We start from the raw sequence: 23,881 nt of genomic DNA on the forward strand, positions 1-23,881 counted from the left end.
GTCAGTTTATAACTTAAACTACATAAAAAATATCAGAAAAAAATTAGGATTAGAAAGAATGTCACTTTAAAAAAATAGCAGATGTTTGTTTGTGCCCACAATAACTGAATTTGTGCCAACAAAGTGTTAATTCAAGCACGCAAAATAATTTGTTTCACAAAAAACGCTAATTTCTGCGAAGAAAATCCTAAATCGTATCCACAAAATGATAATTCATGAGTACAAAATGCTAATTTGTGTCCAGAAATGATCGATTTGATCAGATAAATGACAGCCTAAGACCACAAAAATGTTTCTAAACAGGTCGACAACACGACGTAACTCGAGATGTCGATTTAATGTTTGTAGATTTGAAACGGAGTTAGCATGGCGAGCTCACAACAGTGTCTTTTCCCTCAGCTCAAGCTGAACGAAATGATATAACCCTTGGGCTATCTTAGATGACCCCACCCTTACATTGACGTGTTCTCCCTACCATGACAAAGGTGGATAAAGGTGGAAAGATTTCATGTAATCCATGGACACCAGTGAAGATCACAAATCATTGAAGAAAAAAGGTTCAGCGCACTGTCTAGTGGGTCTAGATGACCCAACTCCCAATGGTAAAGTGCCTAAGATAGCACAAAGGATAATATGATATGTTCGTCACCACCAGGCAACCAAAAAAATAACTGGTTGCTATGGAGATAAACTGGCAGAAAAGCCGGCATTTAAAAAAAACAATATTTCTATGCAGCTACAACTAGGTAGGGGTGCAGGGGCAAAAGGGGAAACTGAATTGCATGTAGCAGTGGCCACTCAGGTGTTTAATGCCTGTAAAGCACATTACCTCTGCATGAAGTAAAGTTTGAAATAAAGTTTGATCAGATTTTGTTGTAGTTTGGATGAATTGGCCAAACTTTGGCTTCACTGTGCACCACCACACAAAGACTGACGGATTACTAATGAGCTTGAATTTTTTTTGAAGACAAACCTGCAGCCGGAGCTTTAGCAGAAGCTTTTTGAGGACTTTTCTCCTGCCTCCGCTGCTGCTCCATTAATTATCTCTTACCTGCAGAACTGCCGTGAGTGATTCATGTTGGGACCAGCCTTGATGTTGCCTTTGTCTGGGTCATAGATGGTAGTAGCTCGAGCGTAGGCTCCTCCCAGGATGAATATAAAACCGTTTAAACTCACTGCAGGGGCATATTTGTTATCTAAAGATATGAGGAGACAGAGAAAGAAAGAGAAGAGGGGGAAAAAATGAGAAAACATAGCTATTGTCTGAGTCTTTCACACTTTAACGGCTTCAATATGTTCCATTTCTTCCTCTTCTGCTGCATGAAAAAAACAAAAAAAACAAAACAATCATCATCAACATTCTCCTTATCACTTCGCAGAGACGCCAGTCTCCAGATGCTTTGAAAGAGACGGAGAAGAAAGGAGGGAATGGATACCTGCGCCCGAGAAAAAGAACAGTTCATAAATCACGGAGGCTTTATTGGGTTCCACTTCAAAATCTGTTTGGGCTTGGAAGCGATATAAAACAGTTACCCAAGTCCCAATAATTCACAATTGCATTAAGCCGGTTGGCACTTTCATAGATTTATCCAGAAAAAGAAAAAGCACAAGGCACACGCTGGCAATACATGAATGAACAGGTGGAATAATGCATTCTGGGCTTTTCGTATAATCCGGTATGGCACACCTGAGGAGAGTCACAGATGATAGGAAACAAAACTGCACTTTGAGTCCAACAATGCCGTCGTGAATCCAGAAAAACGTTGAAATAAAGTTTCCTTCACCAAGCACAAACATAAGAACTCCCACACTTAAAAAAGCAGTTGTGATACGGTGGATGGTCATCCGTCATGTGGAAGCAGGCGGCAGGTGGAGTTTAATCGGCGGTCCTCCTCTTCCTGCTGAGGAGTCTGACGTTTTTTTAATTAACGGGTCAGCCCTGAGGTCGGAGGCGCCGCTGCTGCCTTTCTGATTACTGCACGGCAGCTGCATGAAGCGATGCTCTGGACTTAATACCAAAAACGTCAAACAAAAAAAAAAAAAAAAAGTTTAACAAAAGTAAATGATGCCTGAAAGGCAAAAAAAAAAGTTCATAAAATATTTTTTCTGACCGCTATTCGTATCATTTTTGAGACCGCCATCTCATAAGCATGATCCAAACTTTCCTTAAGGACCCATTGAATAGAACTTAGTCCATGTTTTCTGCCCTGTGGTGCATCATCATTCCACAAGGGGCAGTAGAAGGATGCTGCCACTCATTTCTGCTGAGACGTGCAGCGACGTCAACAACACATCCACCGCCTCAGAACAAACTGAGAGTTAACCTGGTTTCTTTACGGTACTATGTCATCAGATTTAGGAAGAGAAATGGTCATCCACTGACCACGAACGACAACAACAAGCTGATTTTATGACGCTGCTAACCTTATAGCGGCGTTCCATAACATTACATAACATTATGGGCTGTGCTCTGGCGAGGAAGTTATGAGAAAAGAGTAGTAGACGCAGAAATGAGGAAGAGAATAACGGATGTTCTTGAACCGCCGTCAGTGTGTGAATGTGTGTGTGCATGGGTGAATGGGACTGTGACTGTAAAGCGCTTTGGGCCTTTGTAAGAAGGTAGAAAGCGCTATATAAGTATACGCCATTTACCATTTACCATTTAACATAGCTCTTGGTGTTCACACTGGAAAAGCAGGGAGGGGCTTCTTCTTCATCTTCTTCTACTACTGTTTACTAGCGCATGTCCACCATCCACAGTTGGAAGAGGCTTGCGGGGCAAATCTGGTGCACCTTGCTCCCGGATTTTTCTTTCACAGCTCTATTCTGATAAATATTAGATTTGGTTCCACAAACTGCAATTATTCGTTTCTCCTCCATAATCAATTATCAAACGGTTGACACTTCCAGGTAATAAAAGGGACGCCATCTAGGGATTGGGTATTTATTTTATTTATTTCGATCAGCTAATTCAAGCTAATTATACAGATTAGAAGTCAACATGTCGTGAACGGATTACGACATTTTATTGTCGTAAACGCAACAGAATACAACACTAGCTCGAGCAGGAGGCGCACAAAAACGGTTCAGTAAAATTAGCAAGACATTCACAGATTCGAACTTTCAGGCTCAATATTTCTCTTTTTCAACAGAATTACGATCCGATTTTGTTTCTATAAATAGATTTGTTTCTGCTGTGAGACAGGCTCAGAGAAAAGGTGATAAAAATACTTAAATACATTTTAAAGATCCCATTCTCTCACAAAAACATCCAAAATGGTCACATTGATTTGATCTAGTCATGACTACTCATCATCACATTTATGCTACAACAACGTTTTTGGATGAAAGTTATTGTTTTTCATTTGAAGTGGAGATTTGAATCAAATATAAAAAATGTTCTGAAGCTCCAAACTGTCTTTGTTTTTACTACTTAACAGTTAACTAGTACTTTTAGTCAAAAAAATCAAAATACGGACCAAACTGGACCTGTTTATTTTGCATTTGTATGTTCTTGGATCAAGACCTGGTGTCGCCGCAGAGACTCCAGATCAAATGACTCGGATAAATCGGATCGGGGCCAAAAGATCCGGATCAGGACATTCTTTGAGTTTAGAACCCGGTGCGTTCACATTGACTCTACGTCTGCTTGAAGGCCGGCGTGAACGTAGCTTCAGAAAGAGACAGAAGGCAGAGATGAAGATGTCCAGGTTCTCTTTGGGAGAGACCAGGACGGATCAGGAATGAATCCCGTTCATGGTAGATGATGAATGCAGGGCAGCAGATGGAGACGTTTGAGAGGAGGAACAGAGGTCAAATGAGGTCAAAGGATGTTGAGGAAAGAGGAGGTTTATGGACATAGTGAAGGACGACGTGCGTGTGGGTGGGTGGATGGTGTCACAGAGGATGTGGTCAGATGGAGACAGATGATTGGCTGTGGTGACCCCGAAAGGGAGCAGCTGAAAGCCAAAGAAGAAGAAGTGTGGACATAATTAGGCTCCTGTCGCAGGTCGGAAGCTTTGCGTCATCGTTTAAGGTGGCAGCCCATGTGCTGAAAAATGGAACAGATGCACGTAGCAGAGCGAGCTCTGAACTTCAGCCAAGCTGCGGTGGCGGCGACGACGACGACGAAAGGATCCTCCCAGGAGGACGTTCTCTGAGAGGTCCTTGGATCTGTTAGGTCTCTGGGGGTAAGGTGAAGGCTGACGTTTGAGTGGGGCAAACAGAAAACAGCAGAAAACTTTGAAAGCCCCAGAGTGCAGGCACAGTTATCAGACAGACGCAAAGATGTCTCTGCGCTGATGCTACCCGTCCGAGCAGGTTAGGATTGACGAGGGAAGGAGCCAAGCAACGACGCAAAAGTCATTTAAGGCTGCTGAAAGTGCCTAAACCAAATATTGAGTGAAGGGTTTTGAATGGGAGATACTTCAGCTCATCTATAAATAGATTTTAAATACATTTAACGTGCGTTGCCATGGCGAAAGATTGGGTTCAGATTGACGAGAGGAGAACGAATCAAATCCATTTGCAATGACATCATGCAGAGGGCTCAGAAAGGTCAGATTCGTTTATCGGCACTGCCTATTTGTGGATGTGATGAAGACGAGGCATCAGCGAAGAGTTTGTTTTATTTAAGGCTACCTTTTCAGTGGAAACGTAGGATAGCTAAGCCCGGCGATCTGCGCTTCATTCTCTTAATGGAAATCCGTTCAAAAGTGTTTCAGCTCGGGAGCCTGACTGACGTGTTTTGTCAAACAGGCAGATTTCCCGTTTAAAATAAAATAAACACCCGGTGAGAGGGGGCTGCCATCGTTCCCACACAGTAAAATGCAATCTAAACTGTCGCCACGACAATCCGAGGCGTCAGCTTCAATTTCTACCCTCCAGAAACAAGTTGTCACTGATTGGTCCTCCTCACATTCTGCCAGACGGGTTTATTTTCCTCTTTTCCCTCCTTCATCTCAATGATACCCAGCTGTCAGTCTTTCTAAGCACATGTGTGTTTGCCAGCAGAGAGGCATGTGCCCATGGTGTGTTAGGCCCCCCCTACACACACACACACACACACAACACAACACAGACACACAACACTCATTTCTCACCATTTGCTGCCTGGAGGAGAATAATAACAGGGTGCTCTCAAAGGGAAAACTTTTTCTTTTTTTTTTAAACACAGCTTCCTGCCCGTCTCAAACGTGGACCGGCGGTGAGCGGTGGGGTGGGGAGCTCAGGTGGGGGAAACAAGGCAGGTAAAGGCTCAGAGGACAGTCTCATCTCCTGGCCTTCCATAAGAAGGAGCTCCTTTTGTGCTTCGTTATAAAACTGACCTCATCGGTTGGATAATCTGATACCTGGGATGCTGCCTATAGACACCATGATGACACACCATCAAAATATGATCCAAGAGGAAGATGAGCAAGAAGGTGCGAGGGGGTTCATAAAAAATGAGCAAAAAAAAGAGTGATAGAAATGCAGCTGTGCCTGCAGGGCTACACTGGTCAATGCAGACTCCCGCACTCTCATAAAACAAGTTAGTTGCCAAAGCCTGGGACCCCTCAGGCGGAGGTCACGACACCCAACAAAATGAAAAACACTCAGAGCTGCCGAGTTCTGCTGCTGAACAAACGCCTCTTTGTCTCCTCGCATCGGTCCCTATCTCAGCCCTGCATCAACACAGTGCGTATCTGATGCTGCGAAACCCCAACGCCGTCAAACCGCGGCAGAACAAGGCGAGATTTTCTGATACACCCCCCCCAAACGGTGGTGGTTGTCATGGTGCAGCCAGAGTCGTACGTGGACCTGGAACTGTGGGGTCAGTCGAGGGAGGAGGGGGAGGCGCACGAAAGGGATAAACGCTGCCCCTCCAAAAGAAGATGAAGTCCTGTTGTTGAAGAGGGGCGAGGACAAAGACGCCGCAGTCCTCGCCGCCAGACGCTTAGATAAGATTACAACAAGGTAATTGGAGCAGCAAAAACACACAGTCTTCTTTTTATGCGGCGTCGGCGGAATAAGAGCAGCTTTTGAAATGATGAGCCAAAGTGACTGAAAGAGAATGACGCGCTTTCATTTAACCTGATGGGGACATGTCCAATTAGGTCGCCATGGAAACAGTCCACTGCTTCTGTTCTCGGCCTTTTCCCTTTGTTTTTGCTCCAACTTCGTCGGTGGCCGCGCCCGCCGTGCTACGTCATTTGGGAGTAATTGATGCGCGCCTTAATTTCCCGATAGTAACCAGTAACGTGAATATAGTTCAAGTAGATATATATAGCTTGGGTGCTGGAGTGGGGGGGGGGGGGGGGGGGGGTTGCTGAAAGGAAAGCATGGCTGATTCTTACCATGATGTGTGACGCTGAACCAGTTTCTACTGGTTTTAAAGGGTAACCTCACTCCTCTTTTTGTCCCAGCTTCTATAAATTCATGTCAAATGATTTTTTTGATTGATTTCTTCAGAGCTTAAAAAACAAAAAAGTTAAAAACAAACAAGTAAACAGTTTCTTAACTGTGTTAATATCAAATCTTTTATGAATTCAGTAAATTAAATGCTTTAAAATATTAGTTTAAACAAACAAAAAAAAATTAACAGAGGGGGGGGGGGCTCCAAAATAGATCCAAAACCTTTACGGAAGACTAAATTGGGCATAAAATCCTGAATGTTTGAGAAACCTTATCCCTGTTGCTGGTTGTGAGGATTTACTAAACACAAAAGTCTAATCGATTGAAGCCCGGGTGTTTAGCTTTGGTTGTAAAGTTGGATGATTTTCCATTTCAGTGAATAAAACTAAAAAGCTTCTCGTGCCCCATGACTTTAGCAGTTTTCAATTTCAACTGTGCTTCAATTCGGAAGTCAAAAGATACATTTGGGGCTTCAAGACCCCCTCCGATCATGTTTTGATATATAATTTCAAAGCAGTGGTCTTCTAATTATGATGATGCTGTTTTTAGCCAAAGTCCAAATAATCTGTAGTTTTCTAGAACATAGTTTCTGAAGAGCGGAAGGACTTCATTAGAAATTCCCCTCTGAGATGTGGGCAGAAGTGTGCTCATTTCCCATCATCCTTTTGTGTACACTCTGTCCCGCTAGCAACCCCAACCTGACGTTACCCGTGCAACAAACATGGTGATAAATGTCAGAGCTATCCAGATCTATTAGTTTAGATCCAGATTCCGGCTCAGACCAGGAAAACAAAGACGTTCATGGATCTGTTTGTCTACAGGTGGAAGCATCAGAATGGAGCGGAGCAGGGAGCTGGTGGCCCACCCAGCGTATGTTTTCTACATCACAAATACAAACCTGTTAAAAACACAATGTACCTCGGCGTGGGTGAGCTCTTTTTCAACATTCGCATCTCCACTGCCGACATGAGTTAACCCGGATATCTAGTCTGGGATGAATCATTGACTATCTCAGAACTGGATCGAGTGAGTGTGACGTCAACCACCGAAAACGGTTTCCTTCTTCTCACTCGCCATTTTTTCACGATACAGACGCCGCCATGTTGGAGCCAGACAACATCTGTAAGCAGTGATAGTCAGTTGGAGTTTCTATGGCAACAAGTCTCACCAATCAGGGGTGGGCTTGTTGTAAGTCCGCACTTGTACCGGTTGAAAGAGGGCTTAGGAGAATCTGTCAATCAAACATTTTGAATGTTAGAACTGGGGGCCAGCAGGCCCCACCTACTTTTATTGAAGCATCTGATTGGTCAGTTTATAACCTGATAACTTGAACTACAGGAAAAAATATCATGAATAAAAAGAGGATGATCAAGAAGATGTTAAAGAAAAGGTATGGTTCTTCTAACCACACGTGACTGAGTAACAGCTGTTTATTTCTCTATAGAAGTCTATGGGATGTTGGCTTCCTGGAGCCACTTCCTGTTTGGAACGCCAGGTTGTGGTTATTTAACATTTGAACCATCACTACAAATTTTATACGAGAGTCCTGAAAGTTTTCCAAAGGCCAAGGTTTAGTAAGACATAAAATCACATGAAGGACTTTGCTTGAATATTTAATAAAAAAACACGAGTGTGAAATACGTTTAGACCGTGATCAATAAAGTCTTCACATAATTTCTACTAGATTGAGAAATGCGGCTCGAAAAGACGTTCGTTTGCAGAAGTGGAGTTCTTGAAAACCAAACCCATATCAAAGAGGAGATTTGAATCACTCAGCAAATCTACCGCAGCATTTTCAACTCCATTTTATCAAGGGCGAGCAAAAAGGCGCCTTTTTCTATAAACCGGGGCTCCAATGACCTTCTGAAGGCCTTGATGCGTCCTGAATTTTTTAAATGTCATCTTTCTGTGGAGAAAGCGCCACAAACAGACTCACTTCACCTCCGCTGGGTTGAGTTGGAAGCAGAATTTCAGAGACTGATATCTTAAAACCTTGGCATTTTAGTAATTTGAGGGAGCTGACCTGTTAAGAATGAAGCATTTAGACTCCATAAGTAGCTTAGCGGCGGCGGCGTGCGCGCTCTGGATCCACGCAGGCGGATAAACCAAAGACGCCGTGGATCTTAATTGACCGGATGAAGCAACTGTTTTTGACGTCGGTAATATTTCAGTCAGGTTCATGTCGCTGGCCTGGTTTCACAGGAACCACAGAACCTGTCCATTATCCGTGAGTTCGCTGGCTGTCAGTGTCACCTGAAGAGATCCAGCTGTCTGTCTGTCTGTCTGTCTGTCTGTCTGTCTGTCTGTCTGTCTGTCTGTCTGCAGCTGCTGCCACACTTGCCTTTTTCCATATTCATGCTCTGTGTGCGTTGCCTCTAGGCTAATAGGAGCTCTGCTGTAGTTCTGTATGTATTTATGTGCGTTTCTGTTCTGCCAGCTTCATAATGACGTTTCTCACCTAAACGTTGATGTTACATAATCATTCTTTTGTCTCACAGACAATAAAGTTTTGGAGTGAAGGTTGAAGTCTCTTCGTAGAGGGAAAAGTGGGTGAAAACTTTCCAGAGGGCTCTTAAATCGAAAGTCGTCCCTATTAGTTATAATATTCAATATTCAAACTAATATCTAATTTCAAATAGTTAAAAACAATCTTTAAATGTTCTAGAAAGTTATTTTTTTTTACCATTAAAGACACAATTTGACCATCTTTTGATCCTTTTTAGCCAAAATAAAAGAAATAGGTCATATTTTAGGACATAGTTTCTGCAGAGCGGCAGTAGCTCATTCGAAATTTGCCATTAAATTGTGGGCGGGATTGTTCACATCAAGCAGCTATTTTCCCATCACCCTTTAGACCCAGATACCAGTTTAGACCAGGGAAACAAAGACGTTCGTGGATCTATTTGCGTGCCAGTGGATGCATCAGTGTTACGTGCAGAGTCTTTCGGGGGTGGATGAGCTTTCTTCTTGCTTTGGATTATTAGTTATGTTAATTGAACGCAGTGGTATCTGGGAGGCGATCGGCCCATCTCCTTTCTTCTAGGTTGGACGTCATTGCCTCGTCGTCCTGGTTGGCCTGTCACTCCATCTACAGCGTCGGCCCCGCCCCTCTGCGCTGGAGGCACGGACACATAAGCTGACGTGGCCCAAGCACCAGGGCGGCTGACTCTTCAGCTCGCCATTTGTGTTCTGTGCACTTATTTGTGTTTCGTTTCGGTTCTTGGCACATTAGAATGATTTCTACTTATCATCGCCATGTTTAAATGCTTCTTTTTACGGGCATATGTTCTTTGATTATTGTTAACAGTGTCTACATCACGTTGTGATCCCATGTGGGAGGATATCTGTGTGACAAAACCAGTTGTAGCTTATTGCTCCGAATAAATCAGTTAATACGGATTTGTTGTATTGCTGATTCCCTTTTCCCTCCCACACCCCGGGGTCGTAACAATCAGAATAAGGCAGAACTGGGAGCATGTGGATATTTTTTTACGTCAAAAATGTAAAATTGTATGGCCTTTTTAGAAAGAAATACTCAGAAATTGAATTTTAAATGTAATTTAAAATTGTGGAAAAACACAATTTTCATCCATCAGAGTGGGTCTTAAAACTCCCAATCCTAAGTCATAAGTTAACATAAAAAGTTCACCACAGCTTCTTTTTAGGAAAAATTCAAATTTATCACACTCAAGTAAATCAAAATACTCCATTTTATCTGCATCTATCTGGCATCTAGACAAAACCTAAGACAACTTTCCTTTAGAAACATCAGACATCAGCATAGAAGTCAAGATATGAAGCATGAATTTGTAGAAACAGAAAAAATAACACCTGCACAAATACATCATACAGGCATGGTGGTGGAGAGATGATCATATGGGCCTGTTTTTCAAAACTGTTGCCATCATTAGAACGGAAGAGGTGATCATCAGAAAAGTCAAAGTGGTTGAAATTACACAAAGATGCAGGACTTGAACAGTTTAGAAACTGTCCCTAAAGAAATACGGTTAAAATGAACAAAACGAGTCAAAGATTCAGGATGTGAACTGATTTAACGGCTGGGAAACAAGCATCAGAAACGCCAGATATAAGAGAAAATGATTCTCTTAATTTAGATTCATAGAATTTATCAAAAATGTTTTTTTTTATACTACTACAGCTTTTGTCAGAGTAAGTTAAGTCATTCATCATAATATGAGTCATTTACTTTATTAGGTAAATGTCACTCCAACTTTAGAATTATAGACTTAACATTTTGGGGGAAATTGATGTAAACTTGAATTTTCTTTAAACTGCAGCACTTTTATTCCTCATAAACTGGAGACTTTTTGGTTGAACTTTAAACAGATGGGCTGTAATTTGAAAAGGTTTATAGTTTTTTTTTTAATATTGCCAGGAGAACAAGTCTTCATCTACAGTTTTCTAAAAAAAAATAAAAAACAAAAAGAAGTCATGATGGAGTCTTTGTAAAATGTAAAATGCTCCCAAACTATCAAACTCTTGTTGGAATTTGGCAGGATAAGCGATCAGTCGTGGTCTGAATGTAAAAAGCAAAAAACAAAAATAAAAAAGCTCACGAAATTTGTGCAAATCAATAAAAATCAACAGTGCATGGCACTTTCCCTGACACTGAACTGTAAAATAAAATAAAAACTCCAAGCGTTGTGATGCACGCTCGGAAAAAAAAGCCATCTGACAGAGTTTTTAACTCATCCAGTTCCTTTAAAGCTTTTCTATCTTTCACAGGTCTCTGATGACTCAAAGTGGGAAACGGCTCCAGGTTTGGACAATAACAAGTCCGGAGCAGGGGTCTGGCTTGGCAATCATGTCGGTAAAATGGTCTTTTCATTATTTTGGAGAGAGCAATAACGCTGGAAGAGGAGAAATCATGAGAAAAACAGAGAGGAGCATGAAGGAAATGATGGAGGGAGGAGGAAAAAGGAGCATAAATGTAAAATAAGCTGTTCGTCTGCATCTAGAGAGCGAATTAGGCCTAATGTCAAATCCACCAACACAGGGGTCTGCAACCTCCAGCATTTAAGGAGCCATTTGGGTTGATTTCCCACTGAACCCAAGGAAAATAAAATACTGCTTTGTATTTATGCTATTGCTATTATTAGGATAAATATACAGGACGTGTTTCTATCTTTTTTAGTAAAAATAAAACAGAAACTTAAAGAGAAAATAACCGCTTTTAGAATCTAAAATAGTTTATAGCTGTAGATAGGTTAATATGAGTTCCTTTCAAAATAAAAGGCATCCTGCGTGCTTGATGCAGAGGCTGCAGGTGACATACAGTATAATGATGCCCCCAGGATTTTATTAAAAAGAACACAGGGGGTCGGCGACATCTCCAAACTCTTTTAGGAAATTTTTTTTTTTGGTTTTATTCAACGTCTGGTTCCTTAAAAAAATAACAATAATCCAGTTACTTTCACAGTTTGTGCTGCATCTCAGCCAGAAATGTATAAATCCAACTGACTAAAATTAAATCAGAGCTAATTAAGTGACCCTTACTCTATTTTTTGGACCATTACGTAAAACTAGACAGACCGCCTTATCATCCGGTCCACCTTAACCCTTGTGCTATCTTAGATGACCCCCCCCTTACATTGACGTGTTCTCCCTACCATGACAAAGGTGGATAAAGGTGGAAAGATTTCATGTAATCCATGGACACCAGTGAAGATCACAAATCATTGAAGAAAAAAGGTTAAGAGCACTGTCTAGTGGGTCTAGATGACCCAACTTCCAACGTTAAAGTGTCTAGGATAGCACAAGGGTTAAGCATGAATTCTGGTTGTGATTATTGACCTCTGTGGTAAACGACGCTCAAAAATCTGTCTAAATGTTTGAGTTGTTGTAAACCACGATGATGGATTGCTGGGGCATTATGGGTACTGTAGTCAGCATCCTGGTGGAGTGATGTGTACTGTACCTCAAAGAGTTGCATAAAGGTTGACTTTTCCGACTGTTTTGTTTTGCTCAACGCACCGTTTAGTCCGAAAATACCTTTCAAAATTAAAAAAGTTTTATTTTTTCTGAACTAGAGAACCACAATAGAGGAGTCAAAGGGTCACATGTGGCTCCAGGGCCTTAGGTTGCAGACTCATGTTTCAGCTTTGGTGAATATATAAAGAATCAAAAACTGTGAAAAAGGAGAGTTGATCTGTTGTGATGGCTGGCTTTTCTCACCTATCATGGGTGACTCGATGAAGCTCCAGCTGTTGCGCTGAGGTTCGTAGGACTGGAGGACCCCCGCCGAGCGGCCTGCCTCATTCACTCCCCCGAACACGAAGATCTTCCCTCCGCACACCGTGGCTGCTGCAGAGTGGACCGGCTTTGGGAGAGGAGACACCGTCTCCCAGGTGTTTGTGATAGTGTCGTACCTGCACCACAAAACCACAGAGGACTCAGAATACAAATAAAGCAACAACCCTTGTCTTTACTAACCAGGTCCATGATGAATTACAGCCAGAAGGACTAACTTTGTTTTTCGGAGTATAAGTCACATGTTTTGCATAGTTTGGCCAGAGGGGCGACTTATACTCAGGAATGACTTATATGTGATTTAAAAATAGTAATATTGGTTCAAATATTCTGTATTTTCGTACCAACAACAGTGGTTATTTCCTGCTGAAAACCGCTAGAGGGCGCTGTAGGTGTGTGTATTTAGTACTAACAGCAACGCAGAAGAAGAAGAGAGAAGAAACAAACGTAAAGGAGTCTGATCGTTCTCCTGAACTTTATGATATTTTTCTTATTTCTATCAGGACGTTATTATTATTTTTTGTTTTTAGTTTTTCCTCCTCAGACTAATGCAGGACACCCATAGGAAAAATCTGTTGCTCATATGTTGCTTGATCTCGTCTCTTGAGATCAGTTTGAGCGTCTCATATTCGTATCATTCTGTGATCATTTGCTTCTTAACTCTTGCTCCTAAGGGTCCCTTAGGAGCAAGAGTTAAGCTATAATGAGAAAAGACATCACTGAGACAAATGAGGTTGAGTTGAGACAACTGTTAGAGCAATAATTAAGAAGTGGGAGAGACGAACCTAAGACGTTCATGAGACAAATCTGAGAAGAATGAGTCCTAAAAGAGATCTCATCATTGTCTGTCTGATGTCTCTTTCATGTCTTAATCATTTCTCTTAAATGTCTTACCAAAGCCGTTAATGAGAATGATATTTGAGATGTATTTGAGAAAGAAAAGAGAAGTTATTTTTATAGCAGTGGTAGCCAATCCTGGTCCTCAGGGCCACCATCCAGTAGGGTTTAGATGTTTCTTTGCTCCCCAGATGTGAATCAACAGGTGATTAACCACCTCCTGCAGAACTTGAGGAGGCAATTCAACCACTGCAGCAGATCTGTTGGAGCAGGAAAACAGCTAAAACATCCATAACAGTGACCTTCAAGGACCAGGATGGGAGACCACTGATATACAGTAACAGTAAAAACAATACTAGAAATGGAAATGCTTTACACTTTATTTGGGCAGCACCATCATCAGTACAGCATTTGAATTGTGGTAGCAGTATTAAACACTTTTTAAAATATTAAATGCATTAAGTACATGAACTGTGGCGTACTCAATGTGGCTGACATGATGGTAAAGAAAACTTCCATATTTTAAACAACAAACACACTGACATCACTGCTGAGGTACAAGGAAAAAAACAAGATTATGTAACCACATAAAAAAGTACCTGATAAAAACATTCTCCTAAACTTGCAGCCTACCAAATCCATGGACCAATTTGAGAACCAGATTAAGATAAAAAATAAGAAAAAAGATGGAAGAGAAACCAGTCCGATCATAGCAGTGGTCTTAGAACCTGCTCTGCCCTACATTTGTTGACAACGGCTTTCTTGAGCTTGGCCTCTTCAATTTGTTCCCAACCAGGTAGAGTGGCACATCTCAGGACATAAGCTGTAAGACAAGAACATTAAAATCTGGCATGAGTAAATTGATAATAGACCACACATAACAAACAAAGATAACACTTCAAGCTAGAAGCAAACTGTAGTTTTATAAAAGCAGCTGCATAATGCTACCACAAGATTACGTTTCTGTCATCCCTAAAAGCAGCCACACGTCGCCTGAGAGGACATCTGTTTCAGTTAAAAGAATTGAAATGCAGCATTCTATGGGCATTAAATATTTAACAAATAAGGTTCAAATCTGTTTCATTTCATTTTTTATGATACAGTCCAGATCAAACATTTAAGAAATGATCAAGTCACATTTTGCATGGTTGGCTCTTAACAAGGGAAAAATAATAACCATGTCTTAATTGGGACGCTGAGGGCTGATCGTGTCAGACAGCAAACTGTGGAATAAGATATTTCAACGAATATATATTATGGTATCATTAAGAATTTTGTGGTCAATATTTTTTGGATTGTTCAGAATATTTCCATTAGTGTTTTAAATTAGAGCACTTTGGCTTAGGTCTTTGTTCTGTTTGAGACTGAAGAATTATCCCTTAGTGGTACAAAAGTAAAGATTGGAAAAAAGTCTGTTATACTTGGAAAACTTCATAAAGCCACCCTTTAAATTGTATTTTATTTCTTTTAATGTGACACAATCTTACTATTTAAATCAAATTACCCCAAAATAAGGATTTTCAAAGCTAAATTTTAGGTTAGCCAGGGCTGCTCATTCCTGGTCCTTGGGATCCATCACCCTGACTGTTTTCCAGATCCCCAAGCCCTGCTAGCTGTTGATCAGCTCAACCAGATGTCTCCACATTCTGACTGAATGAACACACCTGGTCCAGGTAATCAGCTGGAAATCAGGCAGGCTGGTAGATCTCAAGGACCAGGGATGAGCAGCCCTGAGTTAGATTAATACAAGATTAATAAGAATAATTAACTGCAGGTCATGATTAACTAACACACCCAAAAATGAATCGCATGACAGCACTCATGAATATGTACCTTTGCAGAAACTCCAGGGTTGAAGCCAGCTCAGTTGGATAATGACGGTTAAAGCAGAAGTAGCTTCTGAACATCAGTCACAGTGCTGCAATGTTGTTGTGTACGATGGAGCGGTCCCAACTCAGCATGAACCTCCTTGGGGAAAAGCAAGACTGTCCTAAAGACAGAACAATGGATAAAGTAAACATGTCACTCATGTACAGTGTACAAAGACAAAACCTTTAGAATAATTTAACACTGGAAACTTTACTTACCACATACAATAACAGTTGGAGTCAACGGCACCTGCTGCAGCTGGACCTCGTCTGCATCTTCTACAAGAACATGGCATCCTCCTCAAAGTAGCAGAGCAGAAGAAAGAGCATCTCTTTAACATCTCATCTCTTCTGAGCAGCCACTCTGCTCTCCCCACATCATCTGCAGCCTTTTAGAGTTTGGAAAAACGTCTTGCTTTCATCATTTCTGCAACAAGAGTGCAAACCATTTCTTTCCTTAGTCTTGGGCCAGGTCTCTTTCCAAAGACTGCACAAATTCCTCAGAAAACTTACTCCATGGAATTTCAAAGCTGTCCTCCCAGTCAATGTATGTACAGTCCTCGGCTTCTGGAAGATGTGGATGACGAACTCCTCGGTGACTATAACAAAAGTGATGATGATTGTGTTGGTGAGGTCTCAACAGATGATGATGTGCTGTTCTCTGGCGTTTGGTCTGCAACAAAAAACAAACAAACAGTATAAGTGTATTAAGTTTACACTGTACTGTCAGTGTGTTACCCATTCATATTCATATCCACTTCTGTGCATTACAAAAACTCATTTGTAATGTTTGAGACTCACATTTCAATTTCCAAAGAGCAAGACGTTTCCGGGCTTGAAGAGGTCTCAAAGCTGGCAGCAAGTCAGCCTCTTCTATGAATCGTAGATCCTCATACAACTCCATTTATTCCAATGGACTGCAAGTGTTCTTCCAGGATGTCTTTTGTGGCTCTGGTAGGACCTCCATAATGGCAGTGTGGAGGAACATGGGTTCTGATTCACTCATTTTCACGTGTATTTAGATCACCTTGAATCAGAGAGGGGAAAAAAAACATCATGTACACACATTTTATACAGCACAAAGTAAGATCTGGAAAGGTTTTTAAATATGATTTATGATTCACTAAAATCCTCGTACATATCAGTGTTGACATTTGTTGGCTTAGCTACATCTGTGCTCTCTAAACATCTTCACCACTGACAGAGGGCTGAGAACATCCCTAATCTAACTAACCTAACTTAACCTAACTTCCCTAATTTGCATACTTACATTTTCAGATTATGCTTTCTAGACATGTGAGCAGTTAATGATGACTTTACTTTAAACACATGTCCATAACCAGTTTCAAAAGATGGCATGCCAGGCCAAACGTCTGCAAGATGATCTTTTAAACAAGATAAAAGCTTTTTACAGCGTAAAAATTGAACATACAGTGAAACTGCACATTTTGAAGTTTGGAATAATGGACTGTGGTGTCGTCACACTGTGAATGGGATGAACCCTGCAGACCCTTAACTGAAGAGCAAAATGTCTTCCAACAGTTACTTAGCACTCACGCGTTTGGAAAAATATCGAGTCTCATTCTGTAAACTCTGCACTGCAAATAACTCTTCAATGTCTCTATTTTTTATTACAAAAAGCACAAGTAAACCTTTGTAAAAAGTAATAATTACTTATACAGCCAAAGCCACCGCGAGTAGCCCAGACGTCTGCATTACTGGCGGAGCTAGCTTAAAACAGCTTTAGCATTCAACTGAGTTCAGAGTTGGAGGGAAGAAATCGCAAACTTACCGTGCAAACTTCAAAGATTTTACTTGAATCTTTTCCAGACAAGCAAAAAAAATGTTGGAGATTCATCACACGGATTGTTAAAACGCAGAAAAAATACGACAAACGGTCGTCAAAAGTCTCTCGTTCTCTGCACTTCTCCCGCTTGCAGATTCCGGCCCGTTGGTGACGTCAACCACAGAGTTTTCCCTCCCACCGTGATCAGCCAATCAGAAATCTGTGTCAAGTGAGGCTGTGATACAGTTTAAAATTCAAATCGGGTTCCTCCAGGCTTCTGTTTGTTCAATATGATGCAGACTAAAATCAAGAAAACTTTCAGCTTGTAAGGCTGCATGAAGGGTGATTTTTAAAGACAAAGATAAATTAACTCAAACTGAACCCCATAAATCTGTACCGCCCTAAAGTTGATTTATTAATTTGATTATTTTTATTTGTGTATTTTATTTGTTTGTTTCAAATGTAAAATCTATTTTTTGTTCACTTTAAGGTGATCCAAATATGATCCCAAATGTCCTTTATTTAGTTCAGACATCAATGTGTTAAATGTTTTATACCCACCAACATATAAGTGTGCGTATATGCACTTGTGCGTGTATGCATGTGTGCCAGTGCATGCGTGTGTTTGTGTTTAACTAAACCTAGCATCATTAACCCAACATACATTCTTGTTCATTTATGTTTATCTAAGCAGTCAAAAAAAAAGTTTATTAAATCGACACTGCAACGTTGTCTTGAAATTTCATGTTTTTTAAAAAGTTTCAAAAATATGTCTTTTGAGGACATGACCGTCTTAATGATTTAACTTTTTTTTCTTGAAATTGTAATTAAGTTATATAAATATGTAAGCAATAAACAACTTTTTTAAGTTGAACATAAATAAAATAAAATATATTATTTTCTAGAGATGAACTGTAATGGTGTCATCATGAGACTCATTTTAGGGCTTGTACTACTCTAATTTTTCTTTTTGCTGAGACAATAAAAAAAAGGCTAAAACAAGATCTAAATTATTGAGCAACGAGAGACAGAACCATTGATGTCTTTCACTGAGACATAACTGAGATAGGAATTTGAAGTAAGGATATCAAATTGAGACATACTTGAGCGCAACATAATATGGCTCATTTTTCTCTCAATTGAGATCTGGAGAAGAGACAGTTGTGAGAGAATTTTGAGATCTCAAACAGTGCTCACTGTGAGACTTATTTCTCAGGAGAAATGTTTGAGAATAATGAGAAAAGCAGTTTAGTCTCAAACAGTTCTCATTTATGTCTAGGAGACGTAAATGTGACAGAAACGAGATCTCATCTTCAGTTTTGCTTTGCTATGGGCAGCCAGTCATCAAACTGGGTCACAGAGACGGAAGCGCCGTCACTCATCTACAATAGATGTTAACGATTGCCGTAAAAAAACAACAACAAAAAACTAAAAATGATCTCATGAACCCAAACATGGAGAATTATTTACTGATGCTTTTGTAGAGCTCTTCAAAATAAATAAACCTGATCTCTCAACATCATCCGTATCTTCATTGTAAATGAGAAAAACACGAAATGCTTTCAATGTAGAGGTGAGAGTTAAAAACTTTACGGTAGCTTCTCCACATGCGATGGGAACGTCCAGTGTAACACATTTTTGGATAAACGTTGAGCATCAAATTAGATGCACGTTAAAAAAGACAGAGCATAAAAAACTTGAATTGTGTTCGGTATGAAGGCAGAATACTGCCTGGCGTATTGTTGCACTCTTCTTCTAAAAGTGCGACTTATACTCCAAGGCGACATATTTATGTTTTTTTCTTCTTTATAATGCCTTTTTTGACTCCTGCAACTTATACTCCAGTGCGACTTATATACTGAATGTTTTTGTCTTTTTTTTTACTCTTATTTTTCGTCTCCTGTGACTTATACTCCGCTGCGACTTATATACTCCAGAAATGTAGAACACGGCGATCTGAAAAGTTCAGAATTCAAGGCAAAACACTCATTTAGGCTGACAGATATAATTAGTAGAATGCCTCCACCACCAGAGAAGATGAAAAAGCTCAACCATTATGTAGAATGACAGCAATTAAAGCAATTACACAAAACAACATATGTTGGAGCTACGAGCCATTAGTCTCTTGAGTTGGGCTGCGTGTCAGTGCTGAGCTTTTGGACCTTTTTCACTGAGTCCTCTTTGGCAAAGACTTCAACGCCGAGCCTAAAGCTCAAAGCTGAGATGAAAGGCCTGACACAAAGGGCTGACACCTACTTACAGGCCTGTGCCCTTGTCTGGGGTAACTGTGCCTGTGCTCATTTATGTTCTGGTGTTTGGTCTGGATGGTGCATGCTTTAAAAAAAAAAAAACGTGTTGTCTCGAGTGCTGCTTGACTCGGGGTTCCATTAGCGCAGCGGGTTATCGGCGTAATCCAGCGTCCGCGGGCCGCTGATCAAAGCGGCCCCACCGACAGCTCTCCAGCTGGAGCCAGCCTCATTAAAAAACACAAAAAAAACCACACAAATGATCCAAGATCCGTGATTAAAAACACACACATCCAGTGACACCAAAGCAATCCTCCTTAATCAAGGATGTGTCTTTGTTGTGAAAGGAAAACACCTTTTTGTGAAAATGTGTCGAGGGCATCCTGGGTAAAACAAAGCTAACACTTAAAACACCTGAAGAGGGGGAGGGGGGTAGAAGACTCGCAGGTAGAAGCTGTTTCTAAATCAAAATTCTCCACCGGGATCAACCACCTTCATTAGGACACAGGTGTTTTTTCTGCTTTTTTCTGCTCACCCAAAACAGGAGTCCGCATTTATTGCGAAGTCAAGGTGAATTTAAATGACTCCTGGCACCTCGCTGCATTCTCCTTCATATAACAGGCTGTAAGATAAAGTGTGTAAAAGAGATGGGCGAATTAGCCCTTGGGAATGTTCTCTTGAGGGGGCCTGATAAATCCTTGGCAACCAACCCAGAGGCAATAGCTTTAAATCACCTGTCAGCCCAAAGAAGAAGAGGAAGAGGAGGAGGAGGAGGCGACACCGGAGCCGCTGTGGAGGAGCTGGAATGCAAATACTCAGGAGTTCCAATTAGCGCTGTTTAAAGATGCACACAAAGCGCCGGTAGATTGAGTAGCCGGGCCCTGCTGAGGCGGAGGGACCAGCGCAGATGTAATTAACCCTCGGACTCCATTGTGGGGAAGGTTCCTAGATTTAGGGATCAGACCCCGCTGAGTGATGCTGATTGACAAAACCAGATGCCGACAGCAGGTTTTGGCAAAGAAACCCGCCTTTCTTCAAAGAGACAAAAACCGAGCTCGCTTCGATCTTATGAACAGAGCCCTGAATTCTGCCAGTTTATCAGTGTGAGTGGAACAAAGGCCTAATCCTATCATCTTTTTAATTATTTTCAAAGCGCTCCAAGTGGCCTTTTAATTAGAATTATTCTGCTTTTACACAAAATTAAATTTCTAGGACATAGTTTCTGCAGAGCGGCAGCAGTTCCTTGGAAATTCACCTCAAGGTAGATCAGAGCTCTCCGTTTACATACTCTACCGCTATCTTACAGCCCCCCAATCTAACATTAGCGGTGCACCAAAAAATGGCGAGCAATATTGGAGCTATCCAGCCGTACAGTTTGAAGCCAGATGCCAGCTCGGACGAGGAAGACAAAGACGTACACGGATCCAGTCATCGATACCGATTGACCGTTGGGTCAATGAATGATCTGTTTTTGAACCTATGTCATCTATAAGGCACACGGAACTATAAGGTGAGTTTAGTGAGACAAAAAGAGTCAGAGATAAGTCCATCAGTCACTCACACTTTATTAAAAGTGTTCATAGAAACCCAGAACATTGTTTTTTATCCCTTGTGCTATCCTATGGGGTCCAGATGACCCGATCCTTGCATTGACGTGTTCTCCCTACCATGACAAAGGTGGATAAAGGTGGAAAGATTTCATGTAATCCATGGACACCAGTGAAGATCACAAATCATTGAAGAAAAAAGGTTCAGCGCATTGTCTAGTGGGTCTAGATGACCCAACTCCCACTGTTAAAGTGCCTAAGATAGCACAAGGGTTACCACACAACATTTTAGCCACGTGAGAAGCGTGTATCTCCTGCAACTCTCAACCTTGTTTGCGACAAGTTAAAAAAATAAAATAAAAACACCGTCTGCCACCACTCCACTTTAGCTGTGTTAGCGTATTTACAATAATGCTATACGCTTACATCACCCTTGGCAACATGCGTCCAAGCCACCACTTCCAATGAAAAGTGATCGCTTGGACGCTTCAGCCGACGTTCCAATCGTTTGAAAATTAATCATGGAGGAGGAATTACCAATTGCGGTTTGTGTCCGGCTAGAATTAGACGACACCAAGTGATTCGAAGAATCGGAAAAGAGCTGTGAAAGACAAAAGCCTGGAGCGAGAGTTTCTGTCAGTAAATGCTCTAGCATTGATTAGCGACAGACCTGTGTGAACACGGGACAATAACCTGCGATCAACACTTTTTTGAATGTGCGTCACACGCCCGGTGAACCTAACAAAGCACCCAACCCTTTTAACAACTCATCAAAAAAGACATACTGACATTCTGACAGAGCGCCGTGCACCTCTCAAATCACTTTGGCACAAGTAAACAACCAGGATAAATCCACATATGAGGCAAAACTTTGTTTTTGAAAAAAAATATAGGCTCTTAAGTTTGCCTTGTAGTGCGGAAACATGGATGCATCAGAATGGAGCGGAGCAGGGAGCTTGTGGCCCCCCCAGCGTATTTTCTACGTCACAAATACGATGTTTTTTAAACGGCTTTTTTTTAAAAATCTGCTCCTGATTCACGACTTGAATAACGAAATACTCAGAAATACAATTTTGAGCCTAATTTTCATAATATATGTCATCCACTGTTAGAAAAAAAAGCCACAAGAACATATTAAACTCCATTTTCATGGGAGTGGGTCTTTAATGAAAGCAGGGCACCATGCTTAAGCTCGCAGAACCAAATCCACTGAACCTGTCAGAGCAGGAACATGCTTTTTCTAACATTAGCAACACATTATTAGCTGTTTGATAATGTGAGCTGGAGAGTGGAGTGGGAGCAGCTGCAGCAGGGCGGCGGTGGAGTTTTACCCAGGCCTCATTTGCATACCCACAGATCTGTGCATACTAAAGAGGGGGAGAGGGTGTAGAGTCATATCTAATGCACCTTTAATCCAGCTAAACAGGAAAAATGAACTTTAAAAACGCAAGACGAACAGATGCTTGACAATAGCTCTGCTCCACTTCCGTTTTTTGATCTTTTTCGATTCTGCCGCGTATCTGCGTGACCTTTTTGAAAACCAGAGAAGGCGCGCACAGATACCTGAACATTGCGTGGTTGGGAGAAACTCCCAGCGTATTTTGGAAAACGGGTTTTAACAGGTCATTTATGTAAACACACGGCTTTCATGAAAGCCGGTTGGGAGTTTCGATAAAGAGGGACACGTGCGGGTCAGGAGATACTCGATGGCTCAGACCGTCGCCGAGGTCAGCGGGCTGATTGAATTCATTACACGACTGATTCACCATCAAGCACTGCAGATGAACTGTGACATTGAGACTGGCACTATGAAGACTGAGTGTGCAATTTGATTGGAGGAGGAAAGGATGGAGGAAGGTAAATACAAAAACACAAAGTTTCTTTCCATCGTCTAGGTCCAAGGACCTAAAGAGCCATCAGCGTTTAAGGCGATGTAATTGTCTGCCGCTCCTGACGGGGCTCCTTTCATCACAGCAGCTACAATCATCCCTGAAATGCAGCTGAGGGATTAGAGCAGAACAAACAACGCAGGATTGGGAGCTTGGATGCTGAGTGGGACGTCCAAAAAACCCACAAAGATGGAGCGACAACAAGAAGTTGTGAATCAAAGGGAAACGGCCAAACTCCCCACTTGAGTTTGTCTAAATATGCAAAACTGATAAAAAATCCCATTAACTCTTTCAGCGGGGGCTGCGACCGACTCGTGGACAATTCAGAATTATAATTCCCAATCAGACAGGTGGACGGAAACCCACGCAGGGCAATGGCGTGTGGATGAGAGCGCCAACTAACATCTCTCCGGCCTTTGTTCTTCCGTGACCAAACTGGATAAGAGCCATAATGTTTGAAAACTGCAGGTGCAGTTGGCCTGTTGCTGCGGCAGGGACGCAGTTGCACCTGCCACGCTTGTTTATGTTGACAGCAGATAGGATTTGCCGTTTCTGCACCTGTCTGGCTCATCTGCATAATACTAATCAGGAATTGGATCCATTTTCAGCTCACAAACCAAAAAACACAGCCAAGAAAAAGAAAAACCAAAACAAAGAACTGCTATTTAAATGCATGTAATCTTTGAGTTTCCTGCAACGGCAGAGTTCCCTTCATCGATGATGACGTTTGGACTTTGGGTCGTCCTTTTACCATTTGACCCCTCTAATCAAAGCAGGCTTCAGATTTCTGGAACATATTGATAAATCGATACCCGAGCACTTGAAGATCACAGACCAAACGGTAGACACAAGGCATGATGGGAGCAGCACTTAATCTGTCGATCATCAACTGGAACTCGGTACACCTGGATTGTGAGACTTTTTTGGGTCTCCTCCATAAAAACTTGAGTTTGACTGAGCATCAATTAAATAAATATGCTTTATAAAAAGAAGGAACAGAGTAATCTAACTATTTTTATCCTCGCCACAGTTACCTAGTATACAT

At 41.4% G+C, this 23,881-nt stretch overlaps 1 protein-coding gene and 1 long non-coding RNA gene across 11 annotated transcripts in view; both read right to left on the reverse strand.

The window, feature by feature from the left end:
* klhl29 (kelch like family member 29) overlaps nt 1–23,881 on the reverse strand; it is a 280,668-nt gene that overhangs the window by 3,338 nt on the left and 253,449 nt on the right. For all 9 annotated transcript variants that reach the window (XM_011491437.4, XM_078943199.1, XM_004083387.5 and 6 more), the window contains 2 exons: nt 12,589–12,782; nt 1,052–1,196 (listed from right to left, as the gene is read on the reverse strand). In XM_011491437.4, coding sequence (XP_011489739.1) covers nt 1,052–1,196; nt 12,589–12,782 — 339 coding nt within the window. The remainder of the gene's footprint in view (nt 1–1,051; nt 1,197–12,588; nt 12,783–23,881) is intronic.
* LOC101161525 (uncharacterized) lies at nt 13,867–17,323 on the reverse strand. Of its 2 annotated transcripts, none has more exons than XR_013654214.1 (6): nt 17,161–17,323; nt 16,170–16,395; nt 15,882–16,041; nt 15,588–15,795; nt 15,334–15,490; nt 13,867–14,323 (listed from the first exon to the last, which is right to left on the reverse strand). It is a non-coding gene; the product is annotated as an uncharacterized LOC101161525 (long non-coding RNA). The 2 variants fall into 2 exon arrangements; XR_002872885.2 differs by having other exon boundaries at nt 15,588–15,668; nt 17,161–17,320.

This window comes from Oryzias latipes, chromosome 24 (genome assembly GCF_053564925.1).
Source record: "Oryzias latipes strain Hd-rR chromosome 24, Olatipes_Hd-rR_3.1".
Classification (NCBI taxonomy): domain Eukaryota; kingdom Metazoa; phylum Chordata; class Actinopteri; order Beloniformes; family Adrianichthyidae; genus Oryzias; species Oryzias latipes.